Genomic DNA, 18937 nt, shown 5'->3' with positions numbered 1-18937 from the left:
TTCTCAAGTGATACATACACATACACATCTTCAGCGCAGCTGCTGCACGTGGTGCGTGTCATCAAGCACGTGAAATGCTGCGATTTCCCGGCCAGTGGTCGACTTGAAATTGATAGCCTCCTGATGTCTGTTTCATGAGAAAGTGAACCCAATTATGCAGATTTATTCAATTTGGTTTAGAACTGGGTTTACCGTTCCGCGCCGCCTGGGATCTCGCTCAGTGAAGCGACGCTAATAGTCGACACTGCTTGGGAAGACCTAATCTTAATAGACGTGTATGAACGGTTATGGTTGAAAAGCCTACCGAGTGAACAACATTTTAGAGGCGACATTGTAGCCTGTCATTATGAAACACGTGCTAATTTCATCAGCAAGAAAGAAAACGCCCGAAAGTTATCGCTTCTTTAGTGCTAATGTGAAGTTAAACTGTCGCTCATTGCAAAGACGAACAGTCATGAATCACGTAACAAGCGTCAGTTTAGATTAATTGTACATATTTAAACTAAAACGTCTTAGTTCTAGACATTTCTTAAATAGTAGAGCAGTGATATATTTAAATTAGTGTGTTTGTGTGTATATACATGAAACAAGAAAACTAATTGAATCTATTGAATATATCAAACCATACTTTTCAACTGTCATTAATCTAAGGAAAGAAACAGTAAACCTAAATCCTACAGGCCACGTGACCCAGCTGCAGAAGGAAGACTCTAATATATCCAATAGTATTAGAGTCAATGTTTCGGTGTACGTCAGAAGAAATTCATTTATCAGCTCGTTTATTGCCACCTCGCCAGGATTCTTTATACAGTAGAAAAAGCCAGGTTTATCCGGTTGATCACATTTTGGAAACCACAGTCAACAAAATTTGATGTACATGGTTTTACTGTTATTACTGTGAACATGTTTACTTTATGTCTAGAAAAGTCGTACGTTATTGAGATTTTAGTTTTTTGCACCAATTTAAAAAAGTAGGATACGTTTCTAAGGTATAAAATAGAAACAAAACACAATATACAGAAAGTTTTCAAACATGGCTGATCTAATCATAGTGAGGCAAGAGACAGATGTGTCTCAAATATCTAGATTTGCTTTAAATTCAGAAAATAAACTGGCTTTACTGGTGTTAACAACATAAATATTCTTATGTTTGGATGCTTAACTGGCTCTGGTGGTGTGAAACATAGACATTTATACATTGGATACTGAACTGGCTCTGGTGGTGTGAAACATATAGACATTTATACATTGGATGCTTAACTGGCTCTGGTGGTGTGAAACATAGACATTTATACATTGGATACTGAACTGGCTCTGGTGGTGTGAAACATATAGACATTTATACATTGGATGCTTAACTGGCTCTGGTGGTGTGAAACATAGACATTTATACATTGGATACTGAACTGGCTCTGGTGGTGTGAAACATATAGACATTTATACATTGGATGCTTAACTGGTTCTGGTGGTGTGAAACATATAGACATTTATACATTGGATACTGAACTGGCTCTGGTGGTGTGAAACATATAGACATTTATACATTTGGATACTGAATTGGATCTGGTGGTGTGAAACATATAGACATTTATACATTTGGATACTGAATTGGCTCTGGTGGTGTGAAACATATAGACATTTACACATTTGGATACTGAATTGGCTCTGGTGGTGTGAAACATATAGACATTTACACATTTGGATACTGAATTGGCTCTGGCAGTGTGAAACATATAGACATTTATACATTTGGATACTGAATTGGATCTGGTGGTGTGAGACTAATAGACATTTATACATTTGGATACTGAATTGGCTCTGGTGGTGTGAAACATATAGACATTTACACATTTGGATACTGAATTGGCTCTGGCAGTGTGAAACATATAGACATTATATACATTTGGATACTGAATTGGCTCTGGTGGTGTGAAACATATAGAGATTTACACATTTGGATACTGAATTGGCTCTGGCAGTGTGAAACATATAGACATTATATACATTTGGATACTGAATTGGATCTGGTGGTGTGAAACATATAGACATTTATACATTTGGATACTGAATTGGATCTGGTGGTGTGAAACATATAAACATTATATACATTTGGATACTGAATTGGATCTGGTGGTGTGAAACATATAGACATTTATACATTTGGATACTGAATTGGCTCTGGTGGTGTGAAACATATAGACATTTATACATTTGGATACTGAATTGACTCTGACAGTGTGAAACATATAGACATTTATACATTTGGATACTGAATTGGATCTGGTGGTGTGAGACTAATAGACATTTATACATTTGGATACTGAATTGGATCTGGTGGTGTGAAACATATAGACATTTATACATTTGGATACTGAATTGGATCTGGTGGTGTGAAACTAATGGACATTTATACATTTGGATACTGAATTGGATCTGGTGGTGTGAAACATATAGACATTTATACATTTGGATACTGAATTGGATCTGGTGGTATGAAACATATAGACATTTATACATTTGGATACTGAATTGGCTCTGGTGGTGTGAAACATATAGACATTTATACATTTGGATACTGAATTGGCTCTGGTGGTGTGAAACATATAGACATTTATACATTTGGATACTGAATTGGCTCTGGTGGTGTGAAACATATAGACATTTATACATTTGGATACTGAATTGGCTCTGGCAGTGTGAAACATATAGACATTTATACATTTGGATACTGAATTGGATCTGGTGGTGTGAAACATATAAACATTTATACATTTGGATACTGAATTGGATCTGGCGGTGTGAAACATATAGACATTTATACATTTGGATACTGAATTGGATCTGGTGGTGTGAAACATATAGACATTTATACATTTGGATACTGAATTGGATCTGGTGGTGTGAAACATATAGACATTTATACATTTGGATACTGAACTGGCTCTGGTGGTGTGAAACATATAAACGTTTTTACATTTGAATACTGAACTGCTTTGTTGGCGTAAAACATATAGACATTTATACATTTGAGTACTGAACTGGCTCTGGTTGTGTGAAACATACAGAAATTTATGCATTTGGATACTGAACTGACTCTGGTTTTGTGAAACATATAAACATTTATGTATTTGGTTGTCGAACATAAACTCGGTTCCCGAACCAAGCTGTCGTGGCCCGAACCCCCGAAATAACTCGACTGATGACCCGAACGACCCTTCGACCAGTTTCGGCCAATGCCAAACTTGCCCAAAACATTTTACCCTCACCTGTCGCTCAGTCCACACCCCCGCGACAATCTGCTGTGAATGATCTCGTTTTTCTTTTTGTTGTTTTTCTAAATATTCTGATTATATAAGCCACCATGGGGTTAAAGAAGGATAATGAAAGCAGCAAACCAAAAAGAAAAGTTTTTAGAACCACAATAGAGGTGAAAAAGATCTCATAGCGAAGTATGAGAGTGGTGTTCGCGTGTCTGACCTTGCTACACAGTTTGGTATGGTGAAGTCTACAGTCTGCACCATACTGAAAAATAAAGAGGTCATCAAATGAGCTGATGTTGCAAAAGGAGTGACAGTCCTTACGAAACAAAGATCACAAACAATGGAAGAGGTAGAAAAACTGTTGTTGATTTGGGTAAACGAAAAACAGTTAGCTGGTGATAGCATTTCTGAGACCATTATTTGTGAGAAGGCAAAGCAGTTACATGCTGACCTCCTGAAAAACACCGCTGAAATGAGTGCTGATACAAGTGATGCCTTTAAGGCTAGGAGAGGGTGGTTTCAAAAATTTTGGAAGAGAAGTGGCATACATAGTGTGGTGAGACATGGGGAGGGTGCCAGTTCTAACAAAGACGCTGCTGATAAATTTGTTAGGGAATTTAAGGACTATGTAGAAGCTGAGGATTTTCTTCCCCAACAAGTGTTACATGTAAACTGTGATGAGACAGGCCTTTTTTGGAAGAAAATGCCAAAGAGGACCCACGTCACCAAGGAGGAGAAATCACTGCTAGGACACACGCCAATGAAGAATAGGCTAATTCTACTGTCATGTAGTAATGCAAGTGGGTACTTGAAACTTAAGCCTTTGCTTATGTGCCATTCTAAGAACCCGAGGGTTTTAAAGAAAAATAATGTCCTGAAAAGTAAACTAAATGTCATGTGGAGGGCTAATAGTAAAGCATGGGTAACCAGGCAATTTTTTATGGAGTGGGTCCATGAAGTGTTTGCCCCAAGTCTAAAGAATTACCTTAATGAAAAACAGTTGCCACTCAAGGCCCTTCTTGTGACGGACAATGCACCTGCTTCACCACCAGGCTTGGAGGACGGGTTGGTGGAGGAGTACAGTTTCATTACGGTGAAGCTCTTGCCCCCTCACACGACTCCTCTCATTCAGCCCATGGACCAGAAGGTCATATCGAACTTTAAAAAACTCTACACCAAAGCACTGTTTCAAAGGTGCTTTGAAATGATCTCTGACACAGAGTTAACCCTTAGAGAGTTCTGGAAAAATCACTTTAATATCCTCCATTGCTTGAGGATCACAGACAAAGCCTGTAGGGAAGTGTCTTTGAGGACCATGAACTCAGCCTGGAAGAAATTGTGGCCAGACTCAGCAGCAGATAGAGACTTTGAAGGCTTTGAGACTGAGCCTGTTGTCGAGGATATTGTCTTACTAGACAAGTGTATGGGCTTGAATGTGAGTAGTGATGATGTGGAGAAGTTGGTGAAAGAGCACAACACTGAGCTCACCATGGAAGGACTCCAAGACCTTCAGAAGGAGCAGCAACTGAGGAAGTGTCTTCAGATAAGGAGAAGGGAAGGGAGGATGTTCCTAGTTCACTAATCAAGGAAATGTGTGGAAAATGGTGAGAGTTTCAAAGTCACCCTAACAAAGCTGTAGCAAACCGCAGCATAAACCTTTTCAATGACAATGCCATGTCTTACTTCAGAAACATTTTAAAATGTAGGCAGAAACAAAGTTCATAAAACAAGTTTTTAGTGAGAAATAGGTCCAGTGAGTCTCAAGCAGGTTGTAGCGGTGCAGAGAGACAGAAAAGAGAAAGAACCCCAGAAGGAGAGTTTGGTTTTTGGAATTTCGTACAAAGCTACTCGAGGGCTATCTGTGCTAGCCGTCCCTAATTTTAGAGGAAGGCCAACTCTTGGGCTACTCTTTTACCAACGAATAGTGGGATTGACCGTAACATTATAACGCCCCCACGGCTGAAAGGGCGAGCATGTTTGGCGCGACCGGGATGTGAACCCGCGACCCTCAGATTACGAGTCGCACGCCTTAACACGCTTGGCCATGCCGGGCCTCAGTAGGAGAGTTACCTGATGTTTTTATGGAAGGTGACTCCCCTTCCAAACAATAATAACCCTTCTACTCTCCACGTTCCTCACCATCTTTCACTTACACCATCAGTTCCCCTCAGCACAGGTAAAGTGCAGTTAAATTTTCATTTATTGTTTTTTATTATGTTTATAGTTTTGTGGTTGACATGTAAGTATTATTATACAGGTATAAATAAACAATATTTTTACTTAAAATGCTTCATAATGCGTAATTTTTGGAGGTCTGTAACGGATTAATTTAATTTACAGTATTCGAACAGCCTTCTGGAACGGATTAAGTTCGAGAACTGAAGTACTACTGTATCACGATTAGGATAATGAAAGTATAGTATATTATAAATATTATACTAACACACATCTACATAAATTTGTATGTAAATTGAATGACAAATAAACTGTTTATAAATAAATAACCAAACATTGGAGGGGCAGAAAGTGTTCGTGCGTCCACTTTAATGGTCAGTTGTGTAGCCTTTCAGGTGAATTACTTGGCACAATCTCTCCTCATAGCCATCCATGATCGTTTGACAGTACTCGACTGGTATTTTCTTCCATTCTTCTTTACAGAAGGCCTACAACTCTTGCAAGTTTTTAGGATGACGCTGATGAACCCTGGTCTTCAACTCATGCCAAACGTTTTCAATTGAGTTGAGATCGGGTGACTGCGATGGCCACTCCAGAACGCTTATATGGTTCCTCTGCAACCAGGATTGCACATATTTCGATGTGTGCTTAGGGTAATTTTCATGCTGGAAGATCCAACGACGCCTAAGCCGCAAGTTTCTAAGTATCATTCTTGATATAAGTGCCTAATATATCAACGTACTCTTCTTTTTTCATGATTCTGTTGACGCGGTGAAGGCTGCCTACACCAGAAGAGCTGAAGGAACCCTATAGCATGATCAAGCCACCTCCGTGTTTAACTGTAGGGACAGTGTTCTTTGGAACATTTCGTTCCCCCTTCTTACTGAAAATATAGCGAACATCATTGTGGCCGAAAAGCTCGATTTTAGTCTCATCTGACCAAAGAATACTCTTCCAATAGGCAAAGGGTTTATCTACATACTTTCCTGCATACCTCAATCATGCTTCTAAATGAACAGGCTTTAAATATGGAGTTCTACGAGGACATCATGCTTTGAACCCAGATGAACATAACATGTTCGTAACTGTAGAGGTGCTTACTTCAACCCCAGTTTCCCTTACCAGTTTCTGTATGTAATTATGTGTTAAACGAGGGTTCCTACTAACTTCTATGAGAACCTTCCTCTTGATTCTCTCTGGAATTTTGGTGTGGCGTCCAGAACGAGGGAGTTTAGCAGTTGATCCTGTATGCTTAAACTTGGCAATTATGCTTTGAACAGTAGATTTTGACACATTAAGTTGTGTAGCAATACCAGAAAGACACACACGAGACTTGTATTTTACAATAATATGGTTTTTTAAATCACTAGACAGTTGGTTCGCCGTGATGATCAAGCAGATAATGACGGAGACGGCGCTAAATTGCCGGAAGTACATTTTCTGCTGGCTAAATTCCAATACTTGTGAACCCAGTGTCTAGTTCTGGAATGGTATAATGTAGTTTATTCACCAAACTAAACAAAATTGTTCTGGGAATATCAGTTTTTTTCACACGTTCTGAACTGTACGAACACTTTCTGCTCCATCTATTTTTGGTTATTTGTTTATAAACAGTTTATTTGTCGTTTAATTTACATAAAAAATTATGCAGATGTGTATTAGTATAATATTTATAATATAACATACTTCTATTAGCCTAATCGTGATACTTTTAGAGTTATGAGCAAAAAACCACTCGGGACGCAGGGATACGAACAATTTCTGTCGTAACTGTATTTACCTGATTGTACAGATCTGAATTGTGTAGCATTTGTTTAATTTAGCTGTTTAATTTACTCTACAAATCTCAACTGTATAATCTTTGTTTAATATAGCTATTAAACTGACTCTACAGATATGAACTGTTCAACTTTTGTATAATTGAGCTATTTAACTGACTCTACAGATCTGAACTGTTTAACTTTTGTTTAATATAGCTATTTAACTGACTCTACAGATCTGAACTGTTTAACTTTTGTTTAATACAGCTATTTAACTGACTCTGCAGATCTGAACTGTTTAACTTTTGTTTAATATAGCTATTTAACTGACTCTGCAGATCTGAACTGTTTAACTTTTGTTTAATATAGCTATTTAACTGACTCTACAGATCTGAACTGTTTAACTTTTGTTTAATACAGCTATTTAACTGACTCTGCAGATCTGAACTGTTTAACTTTTGTTTAATATAGCTATTTAACTGACTCTACAGATCTGAACTGTTTAACTTTTGTTTAATATAACTATTTAACTGACTCTACAGATCTGACTGTTTATGTTTTGTTTAATATAGCTATTTAACTGACTCTGCAGATCTGAACTGTTTAACTTTTGTTTAATATAGCTATTTAACTGACTCTACAGATCTGAACTGTTTAACTTTTGTTTAATACAGCTATTTAACTGACTCTGCAGATCTGAACTGTTTAACTTTTGTTTAATATAGCTATTTAACTGACTCTGCAGATCTGAAATGTTTAACTTTTGTTTAATATAGCTATTTAACTGACTCTACAGATCTGAACTGTTTAACTTTTGTTTAATATAACTATTTAACTGACTCTACAGATCTGAACTGTTTATGTTTTGTTTAATACAACTATTTAACTGACTCTGCCGATCTGAACTGTTTAGCTTTTGTTTAATATAGCTATTTAACTGACTTTACACATTTGAACTGTTTAACCTTTGTATAATATAGCTATTTAACTGACTCTACAGATCTGAACTGTTTAACTTCTGTTTAATATAACTATTTAACTGACTCTACAGATCTGAACTGTTTATGTTTTGTTTAATATAGCTATTTAACTGACTCTGCAGATCTGAACTGTTTAACTTTTGTTTAATATAGCTATTTAACTGACTCTACAGATCTGAACTGTTTAACTTTTGTTTAATACAGCTATTTAACTGACTCTGCAGATCTGAACTGTTTAACTTTTGTTTAATATAGCTATTTAACTGACTCTACAGATCTGAACTGTTTAACTTTTGTTTAATATAACTATTTAACTGACTCTACAGATCTGAACTGTTTATGTTTTGTTTAATACAACTATTTAACTGACTCTACAGATCTGAACTGTTTAGCTTTTGTTTAATAATGCTATTTAACTGACTTTACACATTTGAACTGTTTAACTTTTGTATAATATGGCTATTTACCTGACTCTACAGATCTGAACTGTTTAACCTTTGTATAATATAGCTATTTAACTGACTCTACAGATCTGAACTGTTTATCTTTTGTTTAATATAACTATTTAACTGACTCTACAGATCTGAACTGTTTACCCTTTGTTTAATACAACTATTTAACTGACTCTACAGATCTGAACTGTTTATGTTTTGTTTAATATAGCTATTTAACTGACTCTGCCGATCTGAACTGTTTAGCTTTTGTTTAATATAGCTATTTAACTGACTCTGCAGATCTGAACTGTTTAACTTTTGTTTAATATAGCTATTTAACTGACTCTGCAGATCTGAACTGTTTAACTTTTGTTTAATATAGCTATTTAACTGACTCTGCAGATCTGAACTGTTTAACTTTTGTTTAATATAGTTATTTAACTGACTCTACAGATCTGAACTGTTTAACTTTTGTTTAATATAGCTATTTAACTGACTCTACAGATCTGAACTGTTTAACTTTTGTTTAATATAACTATTTAACTGACTCTACAGATCTGAACTGTTTATGTTTTGTTTAATACAACTATTTAACTGACTCTGCCGATCTGAACTGTTTAGCTTTTGTTTAATATAGCTATTTAACTGACTTTACACATTTGAACTGTTTAACCTTTGTATAATATAGCTATTTAACTGACTCTACAGATCTGAACTGTTTAACTTCTGTTTAATATAATTATTTAACTGACTCTACAGATCTGAACTGTTTATGTTTTGTTTAATATAGCTATTTAACTGACTCTGCAGATCTGAACTGTTTAACTTTTGTTTAATATAGCTATTTAACTGACTCTACAGATCTGAACTGTTTAACTTTTGTTTAATACAGCTATTTAACTGACTCTGCAGATCTGAACTGTTTAACTTTTGTTTAATATAGCTATTTAACTGACTCTGCAGATCTGAAATGTTTAACTTTTGTTTAATATAGCTATTTAACTGACTCTACAGATCTGAACTGTTTAACTTTTGTTTAATATAACTATTTAACTGACTCTACAGATCTGAACTGTTTATGTTTTGTTTAATACAACTATTTAACTGACTCTGCCGATCTGAACTGTTTAGCTTTTGTTTAATAATGCTATTTAACTGACTTTACAGATTTGAACTGTTTAACTTTTGTATAATATGGCTATTTACCTGACTCTACAGATCTGAACTGTTTAACCTTTGTATAATATAGCTATTTAACTGACTCTACAGATCTGAACTGTTTATCTTTTGTTTAATATAACTATTTAACTGACTCTACAGATCTGAACTGTTTACCCTTTGTTTAATATAACTATTTAACTGACTCTACAGATCTGAACTGTTTATGTTTTGTTTAATATAGCTATTTAACTGACTCTGCCGATCTGAACTGTTTAGCTTTTGTTTAATATAGCTATTTAACTGACTTTACAGATCTGAACTGTTTAACTTTTGTTTAACATAGCAATTTAACTGACTCTGCAGATCTGAACTGTTTAACTTTTGTTTAATATAGCTATTTAACTGACTCTACAGATCTGAACTGTTTAACTTTTGTATAATATGGCTATTTACCTGACTCTACAGATCTGAACTGTTTAACTTTTGTTTAATATAACTATTTAACTGACTCTACAGATCTGAACTGTTTAACCTTTGTATAATATAGCTATTTAACTGACTCTACAGATCTGAACTGTTTAACGTTTGTTTAATATAACTATTTAACTGACTCTACAGATCTGAACTGTTTAACTTTTGTTTAATATAACTATTTAACAGACTCTACAGATCTGAACTGTTTTACTTTTGTTTACTATAACTATTTAACTGACTCTACAGATCTGAACTGTTTATGTTTTGTTTAATATAGCTATTTAACTGACTCTGCCGATCTGAACTGTTTAGCTTTTGTTTAATATAGCTATTTAACTGACTTTACAGATCTGAACTGTTTAACCTTTGTGTAACATAGCAATTTAACTGACTCTACAGATCTGAACTGTTTAACTTTTGTTTAATATAACTATTTAACTGACTTTACAGATCTGAACTGTTTATGTTTTGTTTAATATAGCTATTTAACTGACTCTACAGATCTGACCTGTTTATCTTTGGTATAATTTAGCTGCTTTACTGACTGGAAATCTGAACTGTTTTCCTTGTTCCATGTTTCGATGTTGAAGTGGTTCCAGAACTTCTTATTATTTAGATTTTGCGCATTTGAATTTCGAACTTATTGTTCACCTTTGAATTGTTTTAATGAGTTTATTATTAAATTATTCATTTCTCATGTACGAATGGGTTTTGTTTTGTTTAGATATCGACTTAGAAGTTTACCAAGAGGAAGATTGTCCCAGAAACCGAGAACAAGCGGCCATTGGGGGGCGCCAGTGTCTCCGTAAGTGTAGGTCTCACGCTGATTGTATAAGTTCCAGAAAACAGTGTCTGTGTGACGATTTATGTGGTTGGAGCTGTGTAAGACCAGGTGAGTAATGCTAATTTATATTTTTGTTTTTTATTTTTAGGCTGTAAGAAAATCACTTGTGACGATTGTTGTTTGCATTCAGACGTAACTTTAAGTTACGTGAGATATCCTTTAGTTACTTCTTGGTATTATAACAGCTATAACACTATAAGTGTTAGCAAAGACTGCTTGGAATAAGGACAGTTAACAGGAGGTTCGTTTAAAGCTGTGGGCAGAGCTTAGATAGCCCATTATTTAGCTGTGTGCTTAATTCTAAACAAATAAACAAACAAACGTTCATAACTGTCGTAATTTGTTCATAAGAGGTAGTAAAGTAATGTTACCTTTGAAACAACATGTTCAGTTCAGGCAGACTAAGAGAATGGGCAAGATTAGAGGTTCATTGCAAGTTATTTTGATGACGAAGTTGGTTATTTCTTTCATATTGAATTTTTCCATCACCATGAAAGTAAACAAGTGTCGATGTAAGCCATCAGCCATCAGCCATCCAGGATCTTCTTGTTGTTGTCGACATAACAAATCTCATTAAATAGATTATTATTTTATTTATTTTTGTAAATTTGAAATACACTTTAATATTTATATTTTATTTTTCGTCCACAAGGACTGTTGTCCGTTCTGTGCTTCAGGGGACTTCACGTTTCTGTATGACTGAGTCGAGCAGCAATGTGCTTTTGTTATGACCATTCAGGCAAATATTTGAAAACCTCTCAACATAACATTGGGTATACTTCATAAAACGGGGATCGACTCGTTGCCTTGACAACCACAATGAAACAGACGAGGACGTAAAGATGTCGTAGTTGCAATTAAAAGAGAAACGCTTGACGAACGTGAAGTGAAAACCTATGAAGTGGAAACATAAACTAATTATTAACCATTCATAGTGTGTGCTATACAACAACTATATATGAGCAGAATTCTCTCTAGAAAATCCAGTCTTTTTCAGTCAAGATCTAACATAAACTGATGACATTAGGAGAGCTCAGGTTGAGTTCGTTAGGGTTATTTTAAAAATTAAGATGTGAAGGTTTACAGTAGTTTCTTTAGAAGCACTTTTAACTTCTTTCTATTAGAATATCTAATAAATATCCAAGTAGAACTGTCTGCATAAAGGGTACGATCTCTCGTCTGTTACCAGAGTCGACGTGTCTAATAAAAACGTACTTTGTTGACAAATCGATTTTCTATTTTAAGCTCTTACAATTACAGGAAAACAAACACATATTATATGACCAGGTTTTAGTGTAACTGAAAGTAATATTAATCTAAAAGTACTCTATTAACATTATTATATTGAAAATATGAATGTCTAAAAACAAACAATAATATACATAAATGTATTACATTTCACTGAGTGACACTTATCTATGTTGTACATATAAAGTGTCGTTCATTAAGTGACACTTATGTTTCTTGTAGACAAGTCTTGTTGATGTGATGTATCGTTCATTAAATGAAACATATTTCTTGTTGATATAGAGTATCGTTCGTTAAATGACACGTCTCTTGTTGACAAGTCATGTTCGTATACAGTATCGTTCGTCAAATGACACGTTTCTTGTTGACAAGTCATGTTCGTATACAGTATCGTTCGTTAAATGACACGTCTCTTGTTGACAAGTCATGTTCGTATACAGTATCGTTCGTTAAATGACACATCTCTTGTTGACGGGTCATGTTCGCATACAGTATCGTTCGTTAAATGACACGTCTCTTGTTGACAAGTCATGTTCGTATACAGTATCGTTCGTTAAATGACACGTCTCTTGTTGACAAGTCATGTTCGTATACAGTATCGTTCGTTAAATGACACGTTTCTTGTTGACAAGTCATGTTCGTATACAGTATCGTTCGTTAAATGACACGTCTCTTGTTGACAAGTCATGTTCGTATACAGTATCGTTCGTTAAATGACACGTCTCTTGTTGACAAGTCATGTTCGTATACAGTATCGTTCGTTAAATGACACGTTTCTTGTTGACAAGTCATGTTCGTATACAGTATCGTTCGTTAAATGACACGTTTCTTGTTGACAAGTCATGTTCGTATACAGTATCATTCGTTAAATGACACGTCTCTTGTTGACAAGTCATGTTCGTATACAGTATCGTTCGTTAAATGACACGTCTCTTGTTGACAAGTCATGTTCGTATACAGTATCGTTCGTTAAATGACACGTTTCTTGTTGACAAGTCATGTTCGTATACAGTATCGTTCGTTAAATGACACGTCTCTTGTTGACAAGTCATGTTCGTATACAGTATCGTTCGTTAAATGACACATCTCTTGTTGACGGGTCATGTTCGTATACAGTATCGTTCGTTAAATGACACGTCTCTTGTTGACAAGTCATGTTCGTATACAGTATCGTTCGTTAAATGACACGTCTCTTGTTGACAAGTCATGTTCGTATACAGTATCGTTCGTTAAATGACACGTTTCTTGTTGACAAGTCATGTTCGTATACAGTATCGTTCGTTAAATGACACGTCTCTTGTTGACAAGTCATGTTCGTATACAGTATCGTTCGTTAAATGACACGTCTCTTGTTGACAAGTCATGTTCGTATACAGTATCGTTCGTTAAATGACACGTTTCTTGTTGACAAGTCATGTTCGTATACAGTATCATTCGTTAAATGACACGTCTCTTGTTGACAAGTCATGTTCGTATACAGTATCGTTCGTTAAATGACACGTCTCTTGTTGACAAGTCATGTTCGTATACAGTATCGTTCGTTAAATGACACGTTTCTTGTTGACAAGTCATGTTCCTATACAGTATCGTTCATTAAGTGCCACGTATGTTCCTTCTAGACATGTCTTGTTGATACAGAGTATCGTTCATTAAATGACACTTATGTTTCCTGGAGACATGCCTTGTTGATACAGAGTATCGTTCATTAAATGACACTTATGTTTCCTGGAGACATGCTTTGTTGATACAGAGTATCGTTCATTAAGTGACACTTATGTTTACTGGAGACATCCCTTGTTGTACAGATTATCGTTCATTAAATGACACTTATGTTTCCTGGAAACATGCCTTGTTGATACAGAGTATCGTTCATTAAATCATAATTTTCTTTCTTGTAGCCAAGTCCTGTTGATATATAATATCGTTCATAAAATGACACTTATGTTTTCTTGTAGACAAGTCTTGTTTATATACAGTAATGTTCAGAAAATGATACTTATGTTTCTTGTACACAAATATTTTTGATATACAGTATCGTTCATTGAATGACACTTATGTTTCTTGTAGACAAGAAAGAAAGACGCTTGGAACAAATTTAGAGCAAAATAATTAACAAGATTAATTTTATGTTTATCTTCATACTTAATTCATGATTACTTTATTAGGTCTGACACAACACTGTTTTATGATACAGTCATAAATAGTTTATTAGGTCTGACACAAACACTGTTTCATGGTACAGTCATAACTACTTTATTAGGTCTGACACAAACACTCTTTTATGATACAGTCATAACTACTTTATTAGGTGTAACAGAAACACTGTTTTATGATACAGTCATAACTACTTTATTAGGTCTAACACAAACAATGTTTTATGGTACAGCATTAACAACTTTATTAGGTCTGACACAAACACTGTTTTATGATACAGTCATAACTACTTTATTAGGTGTAACAGAAACACTGTTTTATGTTACAGTCATAACTACTTTATTAAGTTAACAGAAACTCTGTTTTATGATACAGTCATAACTACTTTATTAGGTTTAACAGAAACACTGTTTTATGATACAGTCATAACTACTTTATTAGGTTTAACAGAAACACTGTTTTATGTTACAGTCATAACTACTTTATTAGGTCTAACAGAAACACTGTTTTATGTTACAGTCATAACTACTTTATTACGTCTGAAACAAACACTGTTTTATGATGCAGTCATAACTACTTTATTAGGTCTGACAAAAACACTGTTTTATGATACAGTCATAACTACTTTATTAGGTCTGACACAAACACTCTTTTATGATACAGTCATAACTACTTTATTAGGTGTAACAGAAACACTGTTTTATGATACAGTCATAACTACTTTATTAGGTCTAACACAAACAATGTTTTATGGTACAGCATTAACAACTTTATTAGGTCTGACACAAACACTGTTTTATGATACAGTCATAACTACTTTATTAGGTGTAACAGAAACACTGTTTTATGTTACAGTCATAACTACTTTATTAAGTTAACAGAAACTCTGTTTTATGATACAGTCATAACTACTTTATTAGGTTTAACAGAAACACTGTTTTATGATACAGTCAGAACTACTTTATTAGGTTTAACAGAAACACTGTTTTATGTTACAGTCATAACTACTTTATTAGGTCTAACAGAAACACTATTTTATGTTACAGTCATAACTACTTTATTACGTCTGAAACAAACACTGTTTTATGATGCAGTCATAACTACTTTATTAGGTCTGACAAAAACACTGTTTTATGATACAGTCATAACTACTTTATTAGGTCTGACACAAACACTGTTTTATGATGCAGTCATAACTACTTTATTAGGTCTGACAAAAACACTGTTTTATGATACAGTCATAACTACTTTATTAGGTCTGACACAAACACTGTTTCATGACGCAGTCATAACTACTTTATTAGGTATAACAGAAACACTGTTTTATGACACCGTCATAACTACTTTATTAGGTCTAACACAAACACAGCCTTATCGTACTGTCATGATTACTTTATTAGGTCTAACACAAACACTGTTTTAATGGTACAGTCATAACTACTTTATTAGGTTTAACACAAACACTGCCTTATTGTACAGTCATGAGTACTTTATTAGGTCTAACACAAACACCGTCTTAATATATAGTTATGATAACTATAATAGGTCTAATAAAGCCTGTTTTATATTACAGTCATAATTATTTTATTAGGTCTAACACAAACAGTGAATTATAGTAGAGTCATGATTACTTTCTTAGGTCTAACAGAAACACTGTTTAATGTTATAGTCATGACTACTTTATTAGGTCTAACACAAAGAATGTTTTATGGTACAGCATTAACTACTTTGTTAGGTCTAATAGAATCAATGTTTTATAGTGCAGTCATAATTACTTTATTAGGTCTCATACAAACACTGTCTTATAGTATAGTCATGATTACTTTCTTAAATCTAACAGAAACATTGTTTTATGGTACAGTCATAACTACTTTATCAGGTCTAAAACAAACAATGTTTTATGGGACAGCATTAACTACTTTGTTAGGTCTAACGCAAATAATGTTTTATAGTACAGTCATAACTACTTTATTAGGTATAACAGAAACACTGTTTTATGACACCGTCATAACTACTTTATTAAGTTCTAACACAAACACTGTTTTATGATACAGTCATAACTACTTTATTAGGTCTGACACAAACCCTGTTTCATGGTACAGTCATAACTAATTTATTAGGTCTAACAGATATACTGTTTTATGATACAGTCATAAATACTTTATTAGTTCTGACACAAACAGTGTTTCATGGTACAGTCATAACTACTTTATTAGGTCTAACACAAACAATATTTTATGGTACAGCATTAACAACTTTATTAGGTCTAACAGAAACACTTTTTTTTGGTACAGTCATAACTACTTTATTAGGTCTAACACAACCAATTTTTTAATGGTACAGCATTAACTTCTTTGTTAGTTCTAATATAATCAATGTTTTATAGTGCAGTCATAATTTCTTTATTAGGTCTAACACAAACACTGACTTATAGTAGAGTCATGATTACTTTCTTAGGTCTAACAGAAACACTGTTTTATGTTATAGTCATAACTACTTTATTAAGTATAACACAAAAACTGTTTTAATATACAGTCATAACTACTTTATTAGGTCTAACAGAAACACTGTTTTATGATACAGTCATAACTACTTTATTAGGTCTGACACAAGCCCTGTTTCATGGTACAGTCATAACTACTTTATTAGGTCTGACACAAACACTGTTTTATGATACAGTCAAAACTACATTATTAGGTCTAACTGAAATACTGTTTTATGATACAGTCATAAATACTTTATTAGGTCTGACACAAACACTGTTTCATGGTACATTCATAAATACTTTATTTGTTCTGACACAAACACTGTTTTATGATACAGTCATAACTACTTTATTAGGTCTAACAGAAACACTGTTTTATGATACAGTCGTAACTAGTTTATTAGGTCTAACAGAAACACTGTTTTATGATACAGTCATAACTACTTTATTAGGTCTAACAGAAACACTGTTTTATGATACAGTCATAACTACTTTATTAGGTCTAACACGAACACTGTTTCAAGGTACAGTCATAACTACTTTATTAGGTTTAACACAAACTATCTTATAGTAGAGTCATGATTACTTTATTAGGTCTAAGACAAACAATGTTTTATGGTACAGTAATAACTACTGTATTAGGTTTAACACAAACAATGTTTTAATGATACAGTCATAACTACTTTATTAGGTCTTACACAAACAATGCCTTATTGTACAGTCATGATTACTTTATTTGGTCTTACACAAACACCGTCTTATTATATGGTCATGATAACTATAATAGGTCTAATAAAACCTGTTTTATATTACAGTCATAATTATTTTATTAGGTCTAACTCAAACATTGTTTTATGGTACAGCATGAAATATTTTATTAAGTCTAAAACAAACAATGTTTTATTGTTCAGCATTAACTTCTTTGTTAGGTCTAATACAATCAATGTTTTATAGTGAAGTCATAATTACTTTATTAGGTCTAACACAAACACTGTCTTATAGTAGAGTCATGATTACTTTTTAGGTCTAACAGAAACACTGTTTTATGGTACAGTCATAACTACTTTATTAGGTCTAAAACAAAAATTTTTTATGGGACAGCATTAACTACTTTGTTAGGTCTAACGCAAACAATGTTTTATAGTGCAGTTATAATTACTTTCTTAGGTCTAACAGAAACTCTGTTTTATGGTACAGTCATAACTACTTTATTAGGTATAACAGAAACACTGTTTTACGATACAGTCATAACTACTTTATTAGGTCTAACAGAAACACTGTTTTATGGTATAGTCATCACTACTTTATTAGGTCTAATACGAACACTGTTTCAAGGTACAGTCATAACTACTTTATTAGTTCTAACAGAAACTCTGTCTTATGGTATAGTCAAAACTACTTTGTTAGGTCTAACACAAACAATGTTTAATAATGCAGTCCTAATTATTTTATTAGATCTAAGACAAACACTGTCTTATAGTAGAGTCGTAATTACTTTATTAGGTCTAACACAAACACTGCCTTATCGTACAGTCATGATTACTTTATTAGGTCTAACACAAACACGGTTTTATGTTACAGTCATAACTACTTGATTAGGTCTAACACGAACAACGTTTTATCGTACAGTCATAACAACTGTATTAAGTATAACACAAACACTGTTTTATGGTGTAGTCATAACTACTCTATTAGGTCTAACACAAACAATATTTTTTGGTACAGTAATAACTACTCTATTAGGTTTAACGCAAACAATGTTTTAATGATACAGTCATAACTACTTTATTAGCTTTAACACAAGCAATGTTTTATGGTACAGCATTAACTTCTTTATTAGGTCTTACACAAACAATGTTTCGTAGTGCAGTCATAATTACTTTATTACGTCTAACACAAACACTGTCTTATTAAAGTCATGATTACTTTATTAGGTCTAACACAAACACTGACTTATTCAAG

The 18937-nt window shown here is 33.8% G+C and overlaps 1 protein-coding gene across 3 annotated transcripts in view; it reads left to right on the top strand.

The window, feature by feature from the left end:
• The window catches only part of LOC143228667 (protein lev-9-like), a 115907-nt gene that overhangs the window by 17009 nt on the left and 79961 nt on the right, over window positions 1–18937 (top strand). For all 3 annotated transcript variants that reach the window (XM_076459912.1, XM_076459911.1, XM_076459913.1), the window contains exon 2: window positions 10969–11136. In XM_076459912.1, the coding sequence (XP_076316027.1) occupies window positions 10969–11136 (168 nt within the window). The remainder of the gene's footprint in view (window positions 1–10968; window positions 11137–18937) is intronic.

Source organism: Tachypleus tridentatus, chromosome 10, assembly GCF_004210375.1.
Source record: "Tachypleus tridentatus isolate NWPU-2018 chromosome 10, ASM421037v1, whole genome shotgun sequence".
NCBI classification, from domain to species: domain Eukaryota; kingdom Metazoa; phylum Arthropoda; class Merostomata; order Xiphosura; family Limulidae; genus Tachypleus; species Tachypleus tridentatus.
Note: the sequence above shows the minus strand (reverse complement) of the source record. Positions and strands in the feature narration are given on the sequence as shown.